A 19897-nucleotide genomic window follows, 5' to 3' on the forward strand; every position below is an offset into this window, starting at 1 on the left:
AGATTTTGTTAACCAAGATTTCACTAGTGATGCACTGGAGATATTATTGACCTTTCCCCTCCCCGCTAACTCCCCATTTCAAAAGCTATCTGTCATTTAAAGAAATAGATTTTAATTATGCTGGTTATAGAAGAGTTGAAAGTAATCTGTTCTCCTGTTGTTTACTCTTGACAGGCCTGTATCTGACACCAGCAGTAAGCAGATGGAAACAACTTGTCTATTAATGTGACCATCTTGGTACTAACAAACTTATAAAATATATTTGTTTAGATTGTTCACTATGAAAACGAGTCTAGCACAACATTACAACCAAATTGTGGATAACTTGGGACCTCATGATTACAATTGCTATTTGATACAGAAAATCACTGATGCTGAGTTAGCATACAATCCCTTGTGTCACTTATAATTTATGTATGAAATACGCATTAGTCCCATATCCTTGAATCTAAATGGTTATAAACGGTATGCAAGCAATTTCTTCCTGCACAAATCACAGCTATAACATCATTGTCCTTAATCAGGAAGCAGGCTACTCAAGATTTCTAACTTTTACATGCACATAACAGTTCACGCTGCTTTAGACTACATTCATAGAATTCTTTAATTGGGTGACATTTTAATGTAACTCATCATATCTAGAATCAAAAAATCAAAGAGAATTATATTCAAGAACTCTCTTGATGTCCAGTTACTAAACTGATATAGGAATTTGAGAAGTGATACAGGTATCCAGACAATAGGTAACATTTTTCATAGCACTGTCTTAATTAATACTTATGATACAACAAATTACTTAGCCAGAGTGCTCATCTAGTACATATTCAACATGTTCTTATCACAGAACCAGAAATATATTTCTGACTACTTAAAACTGTGTTGACCATATGTATTCATAAAGTATAAAACGGAATTCGCTGAAAAAAATGGCTGATCTAAGCCCTTATGAAAGCTGAAACCATCTCTTCTCTTTAGGCATCCCTACAGTCTTAAAAACTTTTTTTTTTTTTGTCTGTAATAGAGGAAACATACTGCCAGATATATAAACAGAAAATCTTTCCAATTGTGCAGAAAAAAAAATAAGAGATGAGGTTTGACTTCACTAAGAGACAAAAGTTGACACTTGATAAGTTTCTTTTACTAAAGTGAACTGTTCATGAGAACAATTTAGAGAGGGAGAATAATTTTCTTTGACCTGCTAGCTACACTTTTGATGCAGCCCAGAGTACAGCTGGCTTTCCAGGCTTCAAGAGCACACTGCTGGCTTATGTATAGCTTTTCATCCACCAGTGCTTCTCCTCATCCAAGTCCTTCTTCTCAGGCTTGCTCTTATCACCCAGCCTGTATTCATACTTGGGATTGCCCTAAACCAGGTGCAAGACCTTGTACTAAGCCTTGTTGAACTTCATGAGTTTCACACAAGCTCATCTTCTGAGTGTGTCAAGGGATGGCATCCCTTCTCTCCAGCAGTCAACCTCACCATCCAGTTTGGTGTCATCAGCAAACTTGTGGATGTTGGTCCATGGCACCAACAAAAATGTTAAATAATACCAGTCCCAGTACAGACACCTGAGGAATACCACTTGTCACTGGCTTCCACCTGGACACACTGAACTCCTTGAGACTGACCATCCATCTATTTCCTTATCCACGAAGTGGTTCATCTATCAAATCCACATCTCTCCAATTGGAAGAAAGAGATGTCATATGGGACTGTCTCAATGCTTTGCAGAACTCAAGTAGATGATGTTAGTTGCTCTTCCCTTATCCACCATTGCTGTAATTCCTGTTGTGGAAAGGTACTAAATTTGTCAGGCATTATTTGCTCTTAGTGAAATCATGCTGGCTGTCACCGGTCACCTCTCTCTTCTCTGTGCCCTAGCATAGTTTCCATATGCTCCACGGTCATGCCCAGCAGAGGTGAGACTAAATGGCCTATAATTCCCCAGGTCTGTCTTTTTTCCCTTTAAAAATGAGGAACTTCACAGGACTGCCACAATTTCTCAAATATAATGGAGAGCGGCTTAGCAACTTTATCCATCAGTTCCTTCAGGACCCTTGGATGCATCTTGTCAGGTCTCATGGCCAGGTGCACATTCATTTTAATTATTTACTCTTGACCAATAGAGAGGCACCTTCCCTTGACCAGCTGCCATGCCATGGGTCTCCTATTTGGAGACCCATGGGTATATTTAGGACCTTCACTAAATTCTCACTGTTCAGCCTGCCATTGCTGGCTTTGCAATGGCACCAATTTCCATGTTCTTCTTTCTTGATATAAATTCTAATCATACATTTCTCACGACCTTCTAACCTGACACAAACCTGGAAAGGACCCCAGCATCCTATTGCCTGCAGTCTCAGGAATTGGGAAGAAAGGAGCAAGAGGGTTGAGGATTTCTGTCTTGTTTATTTGGTTTAAGAAATTAGAACTGTAGGGTGTGCTGACTCACACAGATAGATTAATGGTCTGACCACCAAATACCTGTGAATATTCTTGGAGTGTCAGCTTTGGCAACTGAAAATTGAATAAGCCACAATAATCAAGTTCCGTTTTACTCTCCTACTCTCTTCTTGTCGTCACTTAAGATGACTTTCAAAAGTCAGTTACTTTCTACCACAACTGCTCAAAATGTAAAATGATGTGTTTTCCCTCTGCCCATGATACTCCAGAGGGTGGGGGATGGGAGCAATTCCCCTAAATAACTGGACAAAATATCACAGAAAAGCAGCATTTCCATGGTGCAAAGCCACTCAGAAATGAAGCCATGGTATTATTTGACATAAAAACCTCCTTCTCCTTCAGCTTATGCTATCAGTAAGATTGAAGCCCTTCCATGAAGGGAAATCCAAAACTCAGAAAACAGTGTTTCATAACTGATTTCCTGTGGCCTCCATTAGCCAGTATGCACATGAGCTGTTCATGTAGTACTTCAGTACATGTAGTTCAGTACATGTAGTTCAGTACATGTAGTACTTGTTCACGTTTGCATCCTTTATATTCCCTTTTCTGTTCAGTATACCTGTTGACTGAAGTGCCCTTAATTAGCTGCTTTACCTGATGTTCTTTCCTTTATAGCTTATAGTTCAGTTATTTATTTTCAATCACAATAAATAGATTGAAAATACGTAGGTGGAAAAATGAAAAGAGAGGAATGCTCATTCAAATTTTGGAATCAAAGAATTTTTCAACTCAGAAACAATATCCATCAAAAAAAAATCTATATTGGTTTAAAATATATATACATACACAGATACTAGCTAGATTTTCCATTATACTTTAGAAAAAGCATTCAAAATTGAGGGAAATGCATGAAGAATTTCAAAAGAGCAATATTTATGAAGTATACAGAAAAGTTGTATCTGAAGCCTGTTCAAAAGTTGAATTGATTACACCAAAATCTATGTTTCCGTTTCACGCCTCAGCGAAAGGAGTAACTATCATTTAAGCTTTAAGTAACTATCATTAAACTTTAGAAAGGTTTTTCTTGCAGCATGAGAGAATATACCCACCACAGACACAACATAATTAAACATTTGAAACTCTGGCCAATATCTTCTGCAGTAAAGCACAGCTTCTTTGCACCAGTAAGTATATGATACACATTTATCTGCATGTCATAAGTAAACTAAAAATATATATATATTAAAAATAAAAAAGGAAAAAAAATCAACAAAATTTGAGTAAAGAAAGATGTCTAAATTCACTGAGTTCAGACTGGTATTCCCAAAGACTAAGTAAAAGCAATAGCAGCACTTTCAGCTCTGCCCAGAAACAAATGCCTTGGAAAAGAGTGCTTTTTTCATGCCATTATATATGGCATATTATAACAGAATCATGAAAGGACTACAAACTGCTGTGCCTGATTGAATATGTAAGCATTTGTAGAGCAGTCTGGGTAAAAAACAGTGTAGGAAAATGAGTCAAGAATTGTGGTGTAAGGGCCAAAAGAAATTAATCTCCAGCTCCCTATACAGAGCAAGAATGATCACATCAGCAGTATTCTGGTAGAATTTTCTCATGTGTGAATGGTTAGGGAGAATGGAAGAAGGCAGCCAATTCTTCTTTCGGTCTCATAAAGCAGGCATCTCAAATAATTCATTTGGACTTTCAGATGGTTTGAAATATTTTGTGCCAAAAGTTCACAAAGAGGGTGCAACCAATGGAAATCTTTTCTGCACTGACTGGATGCCAACAACCAGCACAAAAGTGGACAAATTTTAACAGGCTGTAGCAATTCTCTCTCTCTCAAGATAGGACCTCTCTCTGCAGAAAGAGTAAGGCACTACTCATGGATGTGCTGCAACGCCACTCTTCTGAAGTCCTTCTCATTGTTATTAGCTGTAAAGTTACTGTTTTGAAGTTGTTACGACATTAGTTTGCACTTTAAAATACAAAATGATATTACAGACTAATCTGTAAATCAACATGATCTACAGATGTATGAGAACTGAGAACCTATGCGAGTGACAAATGCCATATACTTGCATGTATCCCCTACCAAGGACAGGGTGAAATAGATGAATAGAGCAGGCATAAAGTTTTCAAGAACAAAGAACTGAGATGAGAGTAACAGTATTACAGTAAGGTCTTCCTCTCATCCTGTAAATTATCTATGTTAATATTAGCTATGTCTGATGACTAAGTATTTTTTGAGAAATAAATAAGTTATTTTGTGGTTCTATGGATCAATTTTGAAACTCTGTACCTCTTGGAACTTAGTGACATAAGTGGCACTTTGCAGGAAAAAAAAAAATCCTTGATGAACTGCAGAAAATGGTAAATTATGCAGTAAAAGTGTACTCTGCACCATTTTTGGCATATTTCCTTGAAAATTAGTATTGTGACGTGACAATTAATTTTCATGAATAGGGTCCTTATTCCTTATGATTCTATCTTCCACAGGTCAAATTTGGAAATACTTCCTTCAATGATGCCTTCCTATTTCATGTAATTCATTTCAGCTTTTAGTCCCCGGCCTTATTAATCTATTCTTTAATGCCTCTTAATCATTTCTCCCTGCACTGCTGCTAATGCAGCAGTTAACTGATGCTTTATTGAGCAACAGTCTCCCCCATTTTTCCAGTTATATCTCCCAGTTCATATTTTCAGTCAAGCTTCATCATTAACTTTTTTAAAATATATTTTACTATTAAATTAGTGACTTCTTAAGTTTGTAAACTACTCCTCTACTAGTTATTAATCACAGCTAAAGTTGTTTCAGGTTAACATTTAGTCAAAAACCATGGACACGCAAATCAACTTTTGCTGTCTTCCCTATACCTTACAAAAGTTGTCCTGATGCATCTACATTTTACAATAGTTTTGTGGTTTTTTTTTTTGTTTTGTTTTGTTTTTTTTTTCCCCTCATTTCTGTGATGCTGGCAAAAAGTGTCATTTTCAGAAGACAGAAAATTATAAATTATTTTTTGTTTGTAACACGGGATATTTTTCAAAACACATTGTGGTAAATTTGCATATCACTCAGCATATCATGTGTGTTCTAGAAAGTGCACTGAGTCTAACTGGACATGTATTTGTGCTACTCTAACAGCAAGGATGAAAATACAACAGTATCCACAAAAGCTTGCTGGTAATAAAATGCAAATAACAACAAAGTACATCATACATAAAACATTAAACATAATTTTATGACAACTTTGAGAAAAAGTGAGGTAGGAAATGTAGCAACAATCTGAAGGTCTATCTTTTCTCCCTAAAGATCAAGCTCTGCCTCAATTCCAATGTTTTTTAAAATACATTTCAGACAAAGAAGCAACTGCATCTCTATTCCCTACAAAACTTTTTGCAATGAAGAGGACATATGCAATTAGAACATGAACTACAACATATTTTTACTGCATATTCAAGGTTTCAGTCTTGGGAGTTTTCCTGTTTGTTTGGTTGTTTTCTTTTAATATCCATACACAAAGGAAATCCACAAACAAAATTTCATAAAATGTATCTAGATTTAGCCCAATGATGCATCATTCTTATCTTCTCACTAAACATTATTTTAACAGGCATGAAGTAGGTGTTTTGAAAGCTACAGTTAGATTTATGATCAGACCTTTATTGTCAATGAGGTCCATAGACTTTAAAAGCATATGACAGCTTTCTTTTTTCAGTGTCACTTGGTATGTTTCATATGTTCATATCTCTGTTTATTGGACTTTAGGAACTAAATGGGAGATTAATTCTTGTCTGTATTACAGGGAAAACTATCTTAATTCTAGTTCATTTCAGGATCATCTTATTGACTGAATTGTAGAAATCTGCTAGCAATTTTAAAACAGTAGCAAGACCTTGAAAAATAGTAAAAACTGGATGTCTTGACATTACTGAGTGCACTAGTACTTCCCAGTACTCCAAAATTAAATTCAATTCTGAAAATTCATACATCATTTTTAATATCTGTTGCTGGTGTAGATGAACAACTCTGCAATGTTAAGTCTCAAATAGCTTTCTGTGTTTTCTTGGCTTTCATTCTCTAATTTTAGTCAATTATTATTTTTGAAAAGGCTGAACTTAACCAATTTTTATAAAGTAGTTACCATCTAAATATACTTTGTAATATCTTACTGATTATCTATCCAGCTAATTAAAACATTTTGACATTATTATATACTGAGGCTACTTACATTATCACACAGGAGGCTCTTATTTTTGGTGCCTGTTGCATAACAGTCACAAGGTTTGCAAACATCAATGGCTGAAAGATCTGCACCTGCTTGTCTGTAATGGAAATCCTTGCACAGCTCACAGTTTCTTCCTGCATGAAGGAAAGGTTATGCATTATGGCTTCCAATTCATTAAAATTAGCTGTATAATTCAAAATTAAAGACTCTATTCCTTTGAGAGAATTCTATAATTTTCAGGACGTCCATTTTAATGCACCTTTCATCTCTACCTGCCAATTTAGTGATCCAGAGCATATGAAACAATGAACCTGTTACAAACTATGTTTTACTCCATTAAACTTCCATCTGTTATATAATACCACACTTATATAAAAGCTGTGCCATGCAAATACCTATATGTTTTTTCGGAAAAATTATTGTTGAACCTGAAACTTTCCCTTTTTTCCCCTTAATACAAAAAGCCAAGAAAACTTACACAGAAGACAAATGTTAAAAATAAAAAATATTCAAAAATACCCTATTTAAACTGAACACAAACCCTTACTAAATAAGCAAGAAGCTGATATTAGAGCTAAAGGTGACAACTTTTTTTTTTTCCATTTTATCATTTAAACTGGTTTGATTGGATAGCCTTGATATTCTGGATTAAAATGCTCTAGCACATGCAATGGAACAAGCTTTGAAACAGTACACTGTAATAATTGAAATGTCTTTTGCATGAAAGATTTTGTACAAGATTAAGTTAAATTTAAGCAGTATTTTCCTGTAGATTAAATATTGGCACTATTGTAAGTAGTGCTTTAGCTGGACACTTGAAAAATAAATATACATGCAATTTTTCTGGAATGTCAGCCATTGAGTATTACTAATTTCAGCTGAAACAAGACTTACCCCAAAAGTGACAACAGAACAAGAAATTAATTCTCATTTTTGTGACTTACCAGCTGTGTTGTGTTGACAGTTATCACAGACTCCACCACTGCCTCTGTAGTATTCCTGAGGAAAAGGGTCTATTGCTAAGTCATAGTGGCAGCTTTCTGCATGGCCATAACATTGACAAGGTTTGCAATTATAGGCATGAACTTGGTCACCCGGACGAAAAGGCTTGTCATTGTACAATGGCAAACAGTGATCACACTGAAATAAAATAAAAAAGACCATTGTTTTATACTTAGAAGAAAACAGTTATACTCTCTACGTTCATGGTTTGATATATTTGCTTTTTCTCCATGTATGTATTACAAATATTGGTGCTACACCTTAAATACAAGAAGTGAAAAGGCATATAGGGAAACAAATTCATCTCTAATCTTCTTAAATTATTTTAAGAACAAATTAAAATCAAAAAAGGTGGACAGAAAGAAAAAAAATCTAACTATTCAGATACTCAGCATAGGCTAACATCTGGAAATTCAGATCTTGTTAAATCTCTAAAGACACAAAATTGTGACTACCATGTTTGAGGTACAGAAAATTATATTCACCTAATGCATCCTGCTGAGTTTGTCACGCCTTTATCAGGACACAAACCACATTTAACTTTCAGACCTTCTGTGTTTAACTTTTTTTTTTTTTTTTTTTTTTTTTTTTTTTTAGAATGTTCTCATTCACCAATTCTCAACTCTGCATTTGTCTGAAGCATAACTTTTGAGATTTTCAAAGGTATCTACAGAGTTCAGGTTACAATTTTTGGCCGTCGTGTGAAATGGGTAGGTAAATTCCCCAAAAACCTTTCTGAACAAGGTCCAGAAGCAGAGTAACAAAAAATACTAATTCTTGGGAAAGCATTCTTTTTTTCCATAGGATAACACTAAACCCCACAAGAACATTTATGTCCTTATCCTCAGTTACATTCATTCCCTTCAGAAAAGATGTTAAGTATGTGGCTTTTCCCATGGACAATAACAAACATCTTTTTGATATACAGTATCTGAACTAGTCACCATCTGTGAAAACAAATTTCTAAGAAAACACATTATCTGAAGATATATGTTCAAAACACCTAGCTATCTTGGCCCAATTCATTACTTAAAAATCACGATTAAAAACTTATTTCTCATTATAAACTCATTATAAAAACTTATAAACTCATTATAATGAATTCAGAATTCAGTATTTTTGACTAAAGTTATGATAAAAAACTTACTTTATCAAAATTCCCAAAGCTGTCACATTTATGTAAAGGTTGCCAATAACTTCAGACAAAGTCTTTATATGCCAAGTTCCTTATTAATCCCTGAGAATGCTGAGGACAGTGCCTCTGAAGAAATATTCAACAGATAGACAGCAAAGTACTTCAGAAGGCAAAGGTTACCTTTGCAATAACTAGTATATGTACAAACATATAACATATATTATACGTATGCTTCTTTAATATACATGCCATTATCTGTACACAGATTTAAAAATCTGCTGAAGTGAGATGTGCTATCAAAATTAAAATGCCACCTTCTCAGACATTTTGGAAGACTACGCTGTCTTCAAAAATCTGTTTCATGCAGCATCCATCTGTGTTTCTTCAAGCTGCCCCATAAATGTTGACTATAATAAGGTAGTTCATCACATACTATTTTTTCCTTCTTACAAGATCCCAGTCTGTACCCCAAATAGATAGCATGCTTTCACTCCATTAAGCTTCATTAAACAAATAAGTATGGCTTCTAGTCAATATCTATTCCAGTGTAGCTTAGTCCTCTTCTGAAAACAGTTGTCTGAATTTCCTCATGGCTTATTCACAGCATCCTCACTTCAGCATTTGACTACTTGTCAAGAAAGCATGTTAGCCAGTGCTTTGAACTGTATTTGTGTCTTGTGAACTCCCCAGAGGTTTTAAACTCAAAAAGCCAGGTTTGAGTAGGTAAAAAGCTAGAACATTCTAAATGACTCCAACCGCCTGGGGAAGACAGCAGAGCAGAAATGAAGGAAGACTTAAAGTATTACAGGGTCATATCATAACACTCTGGGTACCTTGAAAAGATATTTCTAATGACTTTAGAAACTAAGTGCAGTCCTTTAAAGAGGGTTTACAAATACCATATGCCGAATAGCATTTGGAGCATTTGGAGAAAAGATACTACTGCTGATTTGCAATGGCAAAGTGGCTGGAAAAGAACTTAACTGACAACGTAAGAGTTGCCATTTTGAATGCCAAATGCCAGTAACAGAACACAATAGAACACTGGTACGGATATTCTCAGGCAATATATTTCTATTCAAGTCCTCTTTCATCCACGCTTTTTTTGGTGAAATTGAATGAAACTGCACTGAATCCTACAAAATCAAAGCATATGCAACCATATCAGGCTGCTCATTAAATTAATTCACACAAATTTTCCAAATTAAAATTGGAAGTTATTTTCAAATCAAGTATTTACACCATCTAACTCTCTTCTAGACTCCAATGGGACTTTAGTAAAAATTAAAAATGAGAGGGAAAAGAGATGTTTTACAATTGATGAATTTGGTATGCATTCTGTTTTACCAATGTTCTGACTTGCTTGAGATATTCAATTCTAAAAGCTGTGTTTATTATACCCTCTCTCCACCTTGTCTATTTGGAATAACACTATAAATTCCATTCTCCTGTAACATTACAGCATGATGTTTGATGTAGCCACACTACACTTACTAGCTATTCTAGAGTTGTTTTTTCTGAGGAAACTGTTGCATGGGATTTTTTATTTTATTTTATTTTTAATAATACTTTTAGTGGAGTAACAGGAAAAAAAAAACAGTGGCTATCACTTGGCATTCACAAGGAATACAGTACAAGTCATACAAATTCAATAAATATACATGCCACTATGACTTACAACAGATACCCTCATTAACAGAGAAGCACCAGCCTGCTTGTCTCTCAATTTTCCTTCACATTAAATGAAATACATATCCTACAGAGTGGATAAGCCCCTGAAAATCATTTTCAGACTGGAACAGCCTTCTAAACTTCTGAGAAGTAACAATGACAGCCATAATGCTAGATAGTATCTATGACATCATATCTCTTATTTAGTAAAACTTACGAACCTCAAATGAAACTGTATTAAGGGGTAATGACTATTTCACAGTTCCTGGCATGTCATCACCAGTGCAACAAATCACAAAGTATCTGAGACAGGATCAAGTTCTTTCACTATTTCAGCAATGCTTGTACACAAATTGTTTTAGAAGCCTGAATCTTTGAACTGTGAAATTACACCAGTTTTCTAAGGATGGATTCATGGACAAACTCATAACTTCCACAGGCATGTCTGAAGTCATTCAAAGTTTTAAGGCATGCTACTACTGGACTAGGTTTCTTTTTTCTTTTTTTGTCTAATGTTCTAAAACTCCAGTCAGCCATCTGTCTGTTTTATTTCTTTTCATTTTATTCTGATATAACCGCTTTCCCCTCAGACCTCTCTTTATACATAAATTATGGCACAGAGCTTACCAAAAAGTTTTTTGTTTGTTTGTTTTGTTTCTTTGTTTGTTTTTGTTTGTTTGTTTTAATAGTTTGCTTCCTTCTGTAAGCTAGAAATCTGTCATCAAGTGACCATTTACTTTAGTTAATATTTACAGCTCCTCAGGTACTATGTATCATTAATTCCTGACATGATGATACAGGCTGAACTTTAACTAAGATTTAGATAGTTTCTTCTGCACCAACATAAAAGAGATTAGTTATCTGATATTTGGTAAATCAACAATGCCAGTTTTCAGACAGCAGATGTTTAATATCATTAATTATTTACACAGGAAACTCTTAAGACTTTTCTGTATCCAGTCACACTTTCACATCCATTCATACCTTCTCCAAGCATGTATCAGAGTTGTTTTCTTTCTTTTAAATTCTACTGTCTCTTATTAAGATTTCTATAACTATATAAAAATTTTCCATTACCTTTCTTCAAGATACTTACAAACAAACTTAAAGGAAGTTCTGAGTTTGTAAAGAAAGGTTAACCTTGTTTGATTGCTCTGTTTTTTCATGTGCTCTTTCCAACTTTTTATAGCACATCGTGGGAAGTTTTAGAGCATATACTCATGTCTATAAATTAGTCTTTGCATATAAACGTTATAGAACTCTACTCTTGATGGCCCAGTTTCCATTTCTATAAGGCTGAACTATTTCCCAAAGTAGTGGCAAGGCATTTACAGAACAAACCAAATGAAGAAGCTGAACATTTTTTCTCATGAGATGAGAGAGAAGTTCCATGAGGATTTATCTCCCCTTTTTTTCCAAATCTGGTCTCTTAACTTCAAGTCATTCTTAAGCATTCCCTTCCCTTTTTCCTATTATCTTACAATTCATTCCAACATCAGGTCTTCATCAAAACAGAACACTTAAAAGGATAAAAAAAAATCCCATTTCATGAGTTAAAGAGTTCATAAAACAATGATGAAAATAATTAAACTAAAATATTCACTTTAACAAACTATGTAAGTTTTCAGTTTCTGTTGCACTTTGCTGTGCAACAACTATCCAGATGTATACGCCAAATAAATTTAATACAGTAATTTTAGCTATATTATTTGTAAATGTGACAAGGACAGACTTTACCATAGGTTAAGAACTTGTTAAGGGATCTCATATTTATGGCCCAAAATACTCTAAAAAAAAAAAGTGTTGTTTTTTTTTTTATACCCACTCAGTTGTGGTGACTGACTTCTAGCACAGGAGGAAAGTTAAAAGACTGTTCATGGTGGAATTTCTTCTCAAATATTTGCCACCCTTTCTGAAAGGAAGGTTTGTACTTATAAAGTACCTTCACCAAATTCTTAACTGACATTCAATATAAATATATATAAAATAAAATGCTAAGCCTACTTCACTGGAGTCGGAGCCTGAAAAACACAGGTATAAGCCTATGAAACAGTTTTAATCAAAAAACATAAGTTAGTCAAAAAACATAATCGATTTTGTTTCTGCCTTAAACATTTGCCTTATAAAAATCAAAACCTTGAAGATGTTTAGAATTTATCTAAATCTCCTGTAAAATGCAAAGCAGTGATATATTTGCAAATACTTATTCTATTTTATTACTAATTCTTCTTTATTTCATCTTCAGGCAATACTGACATTATCATTACAGAATGAGAAAAATAATTAAACAACATCCTTATTCTAACCTGAATGAATATGATTAACTCAAGCATTGAAATTATAGTTACAATGCACATACACCAAATCAAAAATGACACTCACTGGAATAACCCATTAACATTGACAGAAAATATCTGATAAAGCAGATAAATCATTAAAATATATTTATTTTCACAACATATATTTATTTTCACAACAGTCTTACAGAGTGCTTGGTGAACTTCCAGATTTATTAAATATTTATAATTAATCCTTACAAAGAAACATTTCACAATGTGTGTTCTAATTAAAGAGACACTGTCAGTTTGATTTTTTTTTCCTAGTTTGACCCTTCTAAAAACTAATTTCTAATTTGACCCTTCTAAAAACTTCAAATTTCTGTGTAAATCCCTTTTTGACTGCAGATCTTATTTTATACATTTCAGTTTAAGAAAACAGAAAAGTACATATAAAAAAATGTTACATGATCCTAAACACAATATCACATACACTCAGGTTAACACTTCATCTCTCCCAGCAAGCATAGACTGCTTGGCTCTGTGTTTTTTTTGTTTGTTTGTTTGTTTTGTTTTGTTTTTTCTCCCCTAAACATAGTTTCTCCTTTGTTACCTCTGTTGCTATTCTGAAACAGCTTCTTCATTTTTAGAAAGCTTGTTTCCTACAGCCATAAATGCAGCAAGGAATACAACCTACTCATGACAGAAATCCAGCATTCAATGGGATCATGGGATTCAGTTCTTTGATGTAACTCATGTTTTCTTAACTTTTTTTTTTTTTTTTAAGATAAATTGTTATCAGTATTAAAGATGGTGGAAACACTGAAATGTCTTTGGCTAAAATATTTGCAGGTATCAGCAGATAATGCAGCAAGTACAGAACTCAATTGATACATCATTTTAAAGTTGACACTGACTTTGTGTTACTACAAGAATGACTTGTACAGGAATTTATTTGTTCTGCATTAATGGAGAAAAGTGTGTGTGGGCTTGCCACATTCAACTCACTAATTTAAAGTTTATAGTATTGCTCTATTAAACTGTGCTTAAACTGTTCAGAGCCCCGTCTCAAAGCCACCATATCTAATGACAATCGATTTCATCACAGAGCAGAGAAAAACTTTATTTACCAGTTCACAAAATGCAATATGATTGCTATAAACTGTATTATATGCACTAAAGCTAGCAATTATAGGAATAATATGGTAATTTATAATCTCCTGGCAGAAAAGAACCTCGGGGGTGCTGGTGGACAACTGACTGACCACGAGAATGCAATGTCATGTCCCAACTTGGTACTTATAATCAAGGAAAACATGTTACAAGTACAATATTTCTTTGGATATTAAACAGGAAACTATTTAATGCACTTCATTAAGAAACTTAAAATTAAAAAAAAAAAAAAAAAAAAAAAAGAGCAAAAGCAATTGTTCTAATTTTTCAACCAAATAAGGCCTTCTGTTATCATTAGTCTTCTCACCAGCACTTGCTACAGCAACGTCACAGAGCAAGTCCCTGGTACTTTTCCCTTCCCTTCTCATAGATACCATCTCTCCCTACACACACCTAAAGCCCCATTTTCTATGTTTTTTAGGTCCCAAGAGCCCTTTTTGCACCACTTTTCATTTAATCTAAGGACAGAAACTTTTCTGTGAGGATATTTTCTTAATTTATGTATCATGGTTCTGGTTTTGCTAAGTTGTACGTAAAAATCTTTCAACAAACACAAAGGTTACATAATTTACATTTACGTTATTAATAAACGACAAACATTTATATTAGCTAGCTTTCCTCTTGAGAGGTCAACCACTCTGTTTCAGAAATTAAGTACAATCTGGCATCATTATCCTAAGGTATCCTCTACATATTTCTCTAGAAAACCAGGACTTATACTAAAATCCCCATATTGATTCTCTCTGACCAAGACTTGTAAAATTAGGAAAATTAAAATTTTGCAACTTGTTAAGTTTCAGCTACTTACTGTACCTCACTATATCTCTCATTATTGAGAAATACTGTTAGTAAGAGCACAGCAGTGGTAAGAATGTATTTTCTAGATTATATTAAGATTTTTTATTTAGATTTTTTCTTAAATATGGCCTTTAAGTTCTAGTTCCAAGAAGAGATTAACCTTAACATCTACTGTCTGAAAACAGTGCATTAAAAAGTAATATTAAATTTGTTCTTTTATTAGAACAATCATGTTGCTATGAACGATTATTTTAAGGACAACCAGATGTCATACGTAACTGTAAAATGTATGGGCAATCAGCATTTCCTGTCCTTAAGTAAATAAGATCAAAACTCAATTTTCAGTGTTTTTAAACAACACTATCCAAATCCCTGGTTTAAATCAAAATATTCAGTAAGACCCCCCAAGGAGAATGACTTCCAAATAAATATGTACAGGCAAGTCTCAGTATTTTCTTAACTGCGCAGAAGACATTTAAAATCAAGTCTAAAATGTTTTAACTTTTCCTTAGATATATCTTAAAAAGTAACTGTACTGAAAGATTGCATTCTTAGCTGAATTCTGATATACTGCTATCTACAGATGTTCCAAGTCTAAGAAGGTAAATCTATGTTACTGTTTTCCGCTGGATTAGGCAATTTTAGCCCAAATATTCTGTATTGGCTAGGACAACAGTAACATACATACGCATGCACACGTTCACAGGCCTAAAATCCCAGATTTGAGGCAGTTCATAGGTGAAGTGGATGAGACACTAACATTATTTCCTTCTGTATAGCTTTCCTTGACACACAGACATCTGTATGGTTCCATAGCTGTATCACAATTATCAGCATGGCCATGACAATTACACCTGAAAGAACAGGTAGTGAATTAAAAATCAAATATGTGAAACATCTCTGCAACAATATATGTCATGAATATAATTTTATTTTTAAAAATAGTCCATTTTTTATTAAGAACAAATAAAACACAGAAGACAATGTTTAAAAGTGCAGTAACCTACAAAAAAAAAAAGACTTAATTGAACACATTTGTAAGTATCAAGAATTGATTTCCAAGAAGAAAAAAAGCCTGTATTAGAGCTACTGTTGCCTTATGTAAAACGTAATGAAAACATGTTAAATTAATGAAAACATATTCACTTTCAGTATATAATATGCATTTGTAAAATGGCATTTTTTTCCAATATTAAGCCCTACAGTGTGCCTATAATTTTTCAAGCAATCTTAACCATATCAAGCATAACTGTCTAGATTATTTGATTTAATTTAAAATGTCCAGGTCTTATTAAAATAAAATATTCATAAACTATTAGTTAACAGACAATAACCACCCCACTCCACCTGAAGGGCTGCTTTTCTGGAGGCATCGTATCATTTTGCAAGCTACAGTTGAAATTATTTTATTGTGACACAATCACCAAAATTGTAGCTGTTGTAATAAAAGGATTATCATGACGCATCTAAATCAATAATCAAAACATTACTAGTGTAGAAGAGCTTAAGGTAAATGTTACCTTTGATAGGGTGCTTTCTCTCAAAATGATCTCTACCAAAATAATTTCAGAAATAACACTTATTAACAAAAATCTGCACCATATGCTTCTTGGAAACTGTTTCATTGCCAAATTTCCATGTTATTTACAGGGCGTAATTAGTCCTTTCACAAGACAGCACACTTATCATATACAATGAAGTTGTCAGTCACAGATAATGTAACACTTTTACTGACAGCTGCCCAGTTTTAAATGGAAAACTGCAGCTAAAACAAAGAATGAGCTCTGTATTAAAACTGTTAAAATTGCCATGTCTGGGAATCTATAATGAAACTTGGAAGAGCTACTGAAATAAAGCATAAACCATGGTTTCAATCATAAGTCTTTGCTTAGAGGCATTGATAATTCCAAGGAAAGGAGTGCTTTTGACAGATTTGTGTAATAAGTGTAATTAATTTTAAAATAATGCGTGAAGAAATGTTTAAAAAATCAGCACACCAGTTATTTCAAAACTGATGCACTGCTTCAGACCAAATTCCCTTCTCACCCATAAATGTAAAAGCAGAACAACTTGAAGAAATTTTAGGCATGTAATTACATATTTAATACAGCTTTAGTAGTTGGAGGCAGTGATGAGTGGGGTGGAAGAGTTATAGTAACACCTACCTTCCACTGACTGTAATTTCGTTAACTCCATAGTATCTGTGCCTAAAATTTACCCAAGACTCATTAGTATGATACTGGCCATGGAGATGAATCCTCACTTGTGTAGCTTTTACAAATTCTTGGAGAGATGGAGTATTGTAAAAATCATTATAACCGGGTCGGTGATTTGGTTCCGGAGTAAGAACACTGAAGGTTAGATTACCACGGGAGTATGGTGTAAATCTGTTTAAATAACAAAGAGGAAAACAAATGAAAATCAAAATTTCATGTATTTTACAGATTCCATCCCTCAGTATCTGCTTTCTCAGAGATGGTCTCCATGCTATAATAATTATTTATTTTTCTGAGGAAAATTCTTATGCGAGTTGATTTCTAGTCTGGTTTCTAGAATTCAAGCAGGGGAAAGGAAATGCCCTCTACGTGTATGTTTTCCTCAAACTGCCATTCTGTTCTCCAGACTCTAAGTTTCCAAGTGAAGGTAAAGCCTCTAAAAGGCAACTTCAAAATATGAATAAAGTGCAAGTGATAAAGTGACTTTTACACTAAATTAAAAAAAAAAAAAATTGTCTCAAAAAAACATGAGCTATGCTTGAACTACATAAGGAATTCATTCAGATGAGTAACATAATTAACATGTCCACATTGTTAATTATTTATCTGCTAAACACATTAAAAACATACAGAAACGGTTATACTTTGAGGTATTGCAGTGACTTACAGACATGGTACAAGGTGTAGAAATACAAACCTTAATCACTGTCATTTCCTCAAGATTATAAAAATGCCCATGAGGCACTATCTAATGTGGTCAGAAAACTATGAACCTTTGAGCCATGGCAAGGATTTCAAAGCCAAAGTCACTTGCCCTCTGTGCCATCTAAAGGAGTTCTGCCCTGAAGGATACAAGCACACTTGTGTCTAAAACTAGGACAGAACTTGGACACCTATCTGGGCACTTACAGGGTGAGGTGGGAACAGACATGGAACGTTATTGCAACAGTAACTCCTCTTTGAGTACACTGAATACTCACCATTTGCAGGTGATGTTTATCTTTTAAACTACGTTTTCTGCACATCAGACGAACCCAAAATCATTCATTCATATCACTTCCTATCATCATTTACAGCATGATTGAAGGGGAGAAACAATGTCACTCATAAAACATTTATGGAAACAGTTCTTAATTAACTCTTCTTTTTAGAAAATATAAATACACATACTTCTGGACTGAATAGGGCAAAACACATAATTTGGGTTATTTATCAAAGAATGACTGGCTTACTTAAAAGATTTCCCTTCTTCTCTATCCTCTGCTCCAAAGATCAGCAATAAAGCTTAAAGTTTCCTTTCTGAAAACTGGTGTAACTCAGATGACCTAATGCTCCTCTCCTCAGAATACTGAACTCCTGGAGAACAGACAAAGATGCTGACACTTGAAAAGTCTTAGGAAGGCAGCAGAAGTGAAACAGCAAAAAAGCAAAACGCCTACAGCACCTGGTACTGTATTTTCTGACTGATTTCCAGCCGAGTACCAAACAAGCCTAATACTGACTGACACCTGAAATCGGGCAAGAGATGACACATTTGAATATCTGTAGTGGTATGGATTTAAATATATATATATGTTTGCACGTGTGTGCAAAGCTATATATATTAGTTATGTACTATATGTGTTATCTCCTATATTTGTGTATAAGTGTTATAAATGCATTTATGTATAAATGTTAAGTATATATGTTATAAACATTTAATTTTAAATTTGCACATGTTGTCTAGTAAAAAGGCTTGCAACATGTTTCTGAAATGTAACGATTTTTCTTGGACCTTCCCCCAGATTTTATTTTGGTTCTTGCTTAGAACGATTATGAAGCTTAAAGATACATCTTTCAACCCATTTCTCATGTGTTTTGCTTGATTAGTAGTAAGGTTGAATGACTGGATTTTGTTCTTAAGCTTGCCTTCTGTCCTAAGCTCCAGTCCAACTTGCATACTCAGACATCAGAAGGAATACATTCATATTCACTAGATAGTTACAACCAATCTGTTATATCAGTACCTTCCTTCACTCTTTATCTCAGTGTTCTGTAATTCTACTGACAATAATAGTCCCACAAAACACAAGCATACAAAATTTCAGAAATCTAACTCAAAAATAAGACAGTCAACTGTGTCACGTTCCTCAATGTCTGAAATCTGATAAAAGTGACAGATGACCTTTTGGTGATCTTCAATTGAAAGGTCAGATTTGGAATCTTTTATTATCCCTAGCAGCCTATAATAAATGATTATACCAAATTAAAAGATTCTATCTCAGTCGGACATGGAAATGAATTGTGTCAGGATGTTACCTGTTCAAAGCATCTGTATTACGCAGATAATACCCACTCATACCTAGGAAGCTGGAGACAATTGACGGAGTCTGGTTTTTCCAGAGATCCATTATTATCCATTCCAAAAATACTACAGTTTTTAGCAAAATATTGCCAATCTTCCCACTTTAGATCATCTCTTTTTTTCCTTTGAATTCTTATTGCTTCAGGGTGTGGGCTAAAGAACTGCAGTACAATGTAGAACACCTACAAGAAGATAAATTTATGAGCTGATATTAATGACTGTGTTGTAAAACAATGAGAATATAAACACTAATTTTTATTTCAACGTGACAATATAGTCTGTTTTACCACTTACGGAAAAAGAACAAATATTTCAGTCCATGCATTCCAAATTAAACACAAACACAAACCTTTTTGTTGTTAAACAAGTTCTTTGATCTCTCAGACATTATTAAAGAGCAACTGAGCTGTTGCGTCAAAATTCTTCATTTTTTCTTGAAGACCATTTGAAATTGTACTACAAAGCCAAGTCCATGATTTGTTACTGTAATATTGATTTTGGCAAAAATGAAGAGCATAGCCTTGTATTGGCAAACATTTGATGAGCTGTTTGATTAAACGTATTTTTTATTTTTATTTTTTAAAGCAATCTTCCTATTTTCAGCTTGGAATCCAATCTGATACCTGTGTTGTGCTGAGGAAGA

At 34.0% G+C, this 19897-nt stretch overlaps 1 protein-coding gene across 1 annotated transcript in view; it reads right to left on the reverse strand.

Moving 5' to 3' along the window:
• Window positions 1-19897, reverse strand: part of USH2A (usherin) — a gene marked incomplete at its 3' end in the record, with an annotated part of 395140 nt that overhangs the window by 335242 nt on the left and 40001 nt on the right. The window contains exons 6-10 of the mRNA XM_082757605.1: window positions 19252-19436; window positions 16860-17081; window positions 15455-15548; window positions 7584-7779; window positions 6643-6773 (exon numbers count right to left, since the gene is read on the reverse strand). Coding sequence (XP_082613731.1) covers window positions 6643-6773; window positions 7584-7779; window positions 15455-15548; window positions 16860-17081; window positions 19252-19436 — 828 coding nt within the window. The remainder of the gene's footprint in view (window positions 1-6642; window positions 6774-7583; window positions 7780-15454; window positions 15549-16859; window positions 17082-19251; window positions 19437-19897) is intronic.

Source organism: Aythya marila (genome assembly GCF_965140915.1).
Source record: "Aythya marila genome assembly, chromosome: 3".
Lineage (NCBI taxonomy): Eukaryota > Metazoa > Chordata > Aves > Anseriformes > Anatidae > Aythya > Aythya marila.